Source organism: Ixodes scapularis, unplaced genomic scaffold, assembly GCF_016920785.2.
Source record: "Ixodes scapularis isolate PalLabHiFi unplaced genomic scaffold, ASM1692078v2 PGA_scaffold8__174_contigs__length_109621045, whole genome shotgun sequence".
In the NCBI taxonomy this organism is placed as follows: Eukaryota; Metazoa; Arthropoda; class Arachnida; order Ixodida; family Ixodidae; genus Ixodes; species Ixodes scapularis.
In genome coordinates, this window is record NW_024609883.1 from 11087360 (window position 1) to 11093359 (window position 6000).

The following is a 6000-nucleotide window of genomic DNA, read 5'->3' on the forward strand; positions in this document are numbered from 1 at the left end:
GCTTCAGGTACCTGTACAATAGCACCGCTGTACACTATTCGAAGAAACGTCACTTATACCTGCTCCAAGCCTTTGTACACTGACAAGAACAGAAAACCGCCAACAAAGTGCAATTGCTACGGTGCCAGCTCTAATGCTGTAACTGTGCATGGTCACAGCAGTCGCCTTGTCGCATCTTGCAGGTCTTAGCTGAAAATCGATGCAGGTCGCATAAGAACTGATCTTTTTCGTTCCCACTTCATTCTGGGCGAAAGGTATCTTATTTTATTCCCGTTTTATTCCTTCCGTCCCTGTTGCCATTCCATTTGTAGGTTGCAGAAGTAGGGAATGATTTCAGAATCATTCCCACTTTGAAGTAGTTACATCGCTACGCAGTACTATGACTCTCTATAGTAAAGATGTGTCAATACCGTAGCCGAGCAAAGTTGTTCTCTTACTAAGTAGCAATGCAGTGATGAGTGCGACCATGTTGTGCAGACCGGCCGGGGGTGGAGCGCAGCTGGTGCGGCCGGCTGGAGCAGCTCCAGGAGCGGGCGTGCCAGGAGCTGAGAGCCCGCTCGGGGCCGGACTGGGAGCAGCGGCTGCCCCGGCTGCTGCTGCGGCTGTCGGCGGTGCGCTCCCTGCGGCCGGCCCTCACCGAGGAGCTCTTCTTTGCGGGCCTCATCGGCAGCGTGCGCATCGACAGCATCCTGCCCTACATCCTGCGCATGGAGCCCCACCAGATGGAGCCCGGTGAGCGCTCCGGAGAGGTCCCATTTAACGCAGGTAGCAGCTCGAACCACGGGGAGGCGTGTGCAATTTAATGCGGATGCCCGTAGCGCAGATTGGTTGCACGCGCGCGCGCACATGTTGCCGCGTGCCGAGGAGAACAGCAGGTGGGGGGGGGGGGCAATCAAACAAAATTTGGCGGTTTTGCACGGCAAACCAACAAGGGACATCTGGCGGCCCCGGCAAAGGACCGAGGATTCAATTCGATCCCTCGGGGATCTTTGGACATGTGACCGAAATCTCTGTTACTTTGTGCCTTCTCGGCAATGGGCCTCCGTCTGGATTGCGAGCACCTTGGACGAGGTTCGAACCCACCACCTGGGGCTTGCGGCTTCAGAGCCATTGAGGTGGCTGGCAGAGATGCCTAGCAAAGGTTGGAGACTCTCGCAAATGAACGGCACTTTCACCCGCTTGTATCGCAAGTTCGGCCCATTAACCACGTCGTCCCAATCGAGCAGTTGGAAGCATTCTGAAATTGAGGCATACCATCTGGGTCGGAGTTGTGAGTGAGAGCTGATACGGCCGTGTTTCGGAGTAGTTGAAATTGCACGTGCGAGTAAGCCTGCAACGCAGGCGGCCATCTCGCAGAAGCACTGGGTTTGAACCTCGCCTGCCTAGCTTTTTTTTTTTTTACCGGCTGTTGGCCTTTTTGTAAATTTCCAGCTCGTTCTCGATAGTTACCATGCGTTCTGGCTTAGAAATTCCTTGAACATAGAGCTTGCATAAAAGCAATCGCAGCACGCAGCGTCAAACTTTTTTACCGTCGACGCAGGACGCGTGGCGTATCTTTTATTTTAGTTTGTGGGCAAAGCGCTGCACCGGGTGGCCCGCACGCCAGATCATCTATGACCAATCGCACCGTGAGGGGTCCAAGTGCCATTGGCCACGCAAGCGGCACTCCGCTGCCGATAACAGACCATCGCTGCGTACGTGCAACGGCTCTCCTGTTGAACCAGCGTGCTGTGTCATTCTCTAAGACGGGTGGCAGCGAGGGAATTCCCGCAAGTTGTAGGCACAAGTTAGCCACATTGAACCTTTAGCCTCCCCAATTACACCTGCCTCGTTGCCAGTCATTCGTTGCAGGTGCAGGCCTCGGGAAACGAACGGCGGTGTGGTGTAGCAGAACGAACGGAAAGAGAAAATGTTGGTCAGGCAAACTTTGAACCCGGAGCCACAATGTTACGACCGTGGAAACATTCCGACGTACAGACCAAATTTTCGGGGATAGATCCGTCCTACAATTCTGCCTCGTTAATATACCGTAAGGCACCAAGCAGGCAACCAGGCAGAAGTTTGAGATAGTCACGACAAAATGAGGGATGGGCACTCATTAGCTGTGAGAGCAGAAAAGCAAAAGGGCACATGATAAAAAAGGCCCATGTTTGATCCGACAGAACGGAATAGGAGCAGTACAGAAAGGGGACTGGCCAGATGACCTTAAAGGGACCATGAAATGACCTTTTTACTTTTTCCAGGTAACTTTTACATTAAACCGTCAATGTTCACTGAATGCCGAACAGGCATCCGTTTTCGTCTCGGTTTATTAACTTTTACACAAAAAATATTGAAATATTGACTTTTTCATTCTCTCCAACTGACCGCAAAAGAAGCCGTGACGTAGGCCGTTTCCGGAACCGGAAGTTCTCTCGGCAGTAGGAGAATGGGAGTGTTAGCGGCAACGAGTTGGGGTGCGCCGGTAGGTTTTGCTGCGCTGATGTCACAGACGTATTTCCTGAATCGGCGCCTCTCATCGCCGCATCGCAGCTGAGCGAAATTCAATGAGATATGTTGCGCTACAGCGACAGCATGGGACTAGTCCCATACGCCGGTATGCCTGTTCGGAAGTGCAGCGAGTCTTCCGGTGAAGACTCCAGAAGTCAACCACCCCGTCATTGTTGGCAGAAAGGCCGGCCCGTGTCAGTCGTTTGCAAAGCGACGTAGATGGCGTTTTTCGCGGCCTCGGAAATGCAGGAGCGAGCCGACGTTAAAAAAGATACGTTTGAACTACGAGTTTCAGCAAAAGCCACGTAAATACCTGTTTACACTCGGAGCGGACGCGCGCGCTTGATGGAAGTCTTGTATTCGCGCTGTTTGTAAGCGCTTCGGGACCGTTCTTTTACGATTGCAACTCGATACTGACGCGACACTCGGCAAAGAAAGGTTGGACCGGGGTTGTATGTATACCTCCCACGAACTGTTATAGCTCGACAGTGACGTGCAGTCTGTCAGAATAAAAATGGCATACCAATAACAAAGTGTACATACCGTGTTACGAAGGTAATCCATATGGCGTTTATTTCAGCTCTATATCACACAAAACAAGAAGATAGAATCGACGAGAGTCCCTTTTCGACGAGTGTTCGTCAACACTGCCTCGGAAAACAAGGGGAAGAGATTGACCTCACTTCTTAATCTAGAATTGAGGTCAGTGATCAAACTATAATACTGGAAGGGTCCACAAGGGTCGCGCGGGCATATTCCATTTAGCACGCCAGCCGATCGTAGGCAGACGGTCTTGCAACGAAGCAACGCAGCGCCGAGTCGGAATGCCTGCTAGGCCTATACGCTTCGTCGGAGTCGGTGGATCCAGCGTTCTTGTTCGTCGTGGTCTGTTTTAAGTGCTGTTTTCTTGCTGCTTGAAGTCGGCACGCGCGGGAAGAACACGTAGAAAAATAAACGTTCAGTCAGTCAGAGTTTTGAGAGGAAGGAAAACAAAGAAAATAAACGTTCGTCGGCCGCCGCCACCCAAGTAACTGTCGGCCCTGCCCTACTGCGCACGCGCAGTAGTTGCTTCGTTTACCACACGATAGATGGCGCCTGGCTCTCAGCATTATCAAATTTGGCAATTTTCGCCACACATCTCTAATTATGCTACAAAAAGTGGATCTGAATATTATTTAACAAAACTTTGAGGAAACATTCGCCGGCTATTTATTGTTTACGATCGCGGTGCTGGTGAGGTAGGCTCTTACCCAATAGGCGACCTGGATTTGGCTGACGTGCTCCATTTCCGCGGATGCATCGTAGTGAACAGGCGAAGGAAGGAAGGCGCAAAAGAGTCCAGTTTTCTTTTAAAAGTTCTATAGCAAATAATTTTTTTTGGCTCCCTATTTTTGTGTTTTTGTGTTTCTTTTCACACCTTTTACGACGTGCGGTGGATGAAACTCGATTTTAAAATCATTTCATGGTCCCTTTAATTTTTAAAATGGGCGCGTTGCTCTCGTCAGGCTCGCTTTGCCTCGGCATTGTCACGTCAAGCTTTACCGCTTTGCACCTGTTTCTCAGAGAAGCATCTGACGTGGAGGAGCACCTCAGTCAGCTCGGTAGGCTTAGAAGTTTGCTGGGGTGGGCGCCTGATGCGTCCTTTGCCTGCGTCTCGGATATTTGAAAAGTGTGGGGTAGCCACTTTTTATGACGTGGGCACACGCTTGGTATTTTAGGGTACAAGTCCACAGTCCAGACTACAGACAGTAGTTTGGAAACGAACTGGGTACAGCCGTGTCTCAGTGATGTTAACACTTCCATCCCCTCAAAAAAGTCCTGCATGGTGCGAGTCGTTCATAGAAACGAGATGAAAGGCATGTGCCATATTTGCTCGAATACAGGTCGACCACAAATGAAGGTCGATGCCTTCATATTACACGCGCCGAGAATAAAATAAATAATTCGAATATAGCTCGACCTGTTTTTACAGCGAAGCTGTTTATGGCTAGGTTCTGGCAGATCGTCTCCGGGGTCAGACCGAGCGTAGACCAACAATTTTGTACAGTTAATGCTGCAGACGCCGGTGCCACGCGCACATGCCTTGACCGTATAAAAAATTTGAAGGAAATAACCAAACTAAAGCATTGACGAACACGTGTGCAAATGCCATTTGTTTTAGGCTTTTGCTTTAGAGCAGTTAATGCTGCAGACGCCAGTGCCGCACACGTGCGCCTTCCCTACGCACAGCGTCTCTCTCCCCGACATTATGCAATGTTGCGTGCTCTTTGGCGGCCACCTGCCGAAGATCGCGCCACCGTCCTTATCGGTTGGACTTCAGACTTCACATGGGTCATACCCGTGTTGTACGCTCCGAAGCCAAACAGCCCAAAAGTGAGAATCGGCACGCCGCCAACGTGAAACTGCCATTCCGCTGCTCCCAGCCCGACATAACAAATCAGCGCCAGCTTTGCTAGACTTTCCTCTTCACAAGGTGCAAGGGATCTCAATATTTTTTTTAAAAAACGGAGGAAAGTTTGGGCGAAAGAAACAAATTTTGATTTACACCGCTCTCACCTATATCACAGCTCGTTGCCCAAAACTTAATCATCGTTAGAACTTCTAGACATTTCATCTTTGCCGGAAGCCTGGTCAGCTTCGTCGACATGCTCGCAACACCTCACATATACCGTTGCAAAATGGCGACAAGAAGAAACAAAAGAAGGTGGAGACAGGCATAGTAACAAAAGACTAAATACAGAGATGCGAGCAATGCCACGAGTTTGTTTTGCTGCGCATCCTCAAGGGGGGGGGGATAGGGGTCAAGGTGCGTCGCTAAGCGCGGTGCTTCATGGCGCATGCCCCTCCCTCCCCTTTACCCCCCCTTGCATCCGTCGGGCCCTCGGAGCGATCCGGTGGGTTGACTCCTAACATTGGCAGCCTGCCTTCGGCGCTTTAGTTTGTCCCTAAAGAACACTTGCCCATAGCGACAGGAAAAGGTTCCCGACCAGTAACCTAAGGACCGTGGCATTTTCTTGAGGGGCTCTGACCTGGACGGTGGTTGCTCCCTGCAGGTGCATTGCAAGAGGCAGCCAGCTGAGGAGGAACTTCTGCCGGGCACGTTCCAGTTGGCCACAGGTGCCTTTGCGAGCTTTAATGTGGGGGAGGGCTGTCGTCGCCCCCCACCACGCCGAGAGCACTACATTATTTTTTCTTTTAAATAAAAGGAAACAGTCGCTTGTCATTGTCTTTCTCCGTCGGTCTCAGGCCTGTTCACACGTACACCAGAGCGCCAACTAATCGCTATAGACGAAGCACTCACTTTGTGCTCTGTCAGTGCTGCATCGGCACTCCGATCCAGGGGATCACACCATTTCTTGCCTGTGCACACGACACAGCATGAACTCTGTGCTCAGTCGGTGATGAAAGCAGTTCCGATGCAGCACCGAGTGTTCTCCAGAAAACGATGTTGTGCCAAGTAGAGGGCCTAAGGTGGATTTAAGATTATATTGGGTGTTTGAAAGAAAGGGT

The 6000-nt window shown here is 50.9% G+C and overlaps 1 protein-coding gene across 2 annotated transcripts in view; it reads left to right on the plus strand.

Moving 5' to 3' along the window:
- The window catches only part of LOC115326317 (nuclear receptor subfamily 2 group C member 2), a 50605-nt gene extending 44881 nt beyond the window's left edge, over positions 1 to 5724 (plus strand). For both annotated transcript variants that reach the window (XM_029987149.4, XM_029987150.3), the window contains 2 exons: positions 478 to 732; positions 5544 to 5724. In XM_029987149.4, coding sequence (XP_029843009.2) covers positions 478 to 732; positions 5544 to 5569 — 281 coding nt within the window. In that variant the 3' untranslated portion in view covers positions 5570 to 5724. The remainder of the gene's footprint in view (positions 1 to 477; positions 733 to 5543) is intronic.
- Positions 5725 to 6000: the final 276 nt, after the last annotated feature.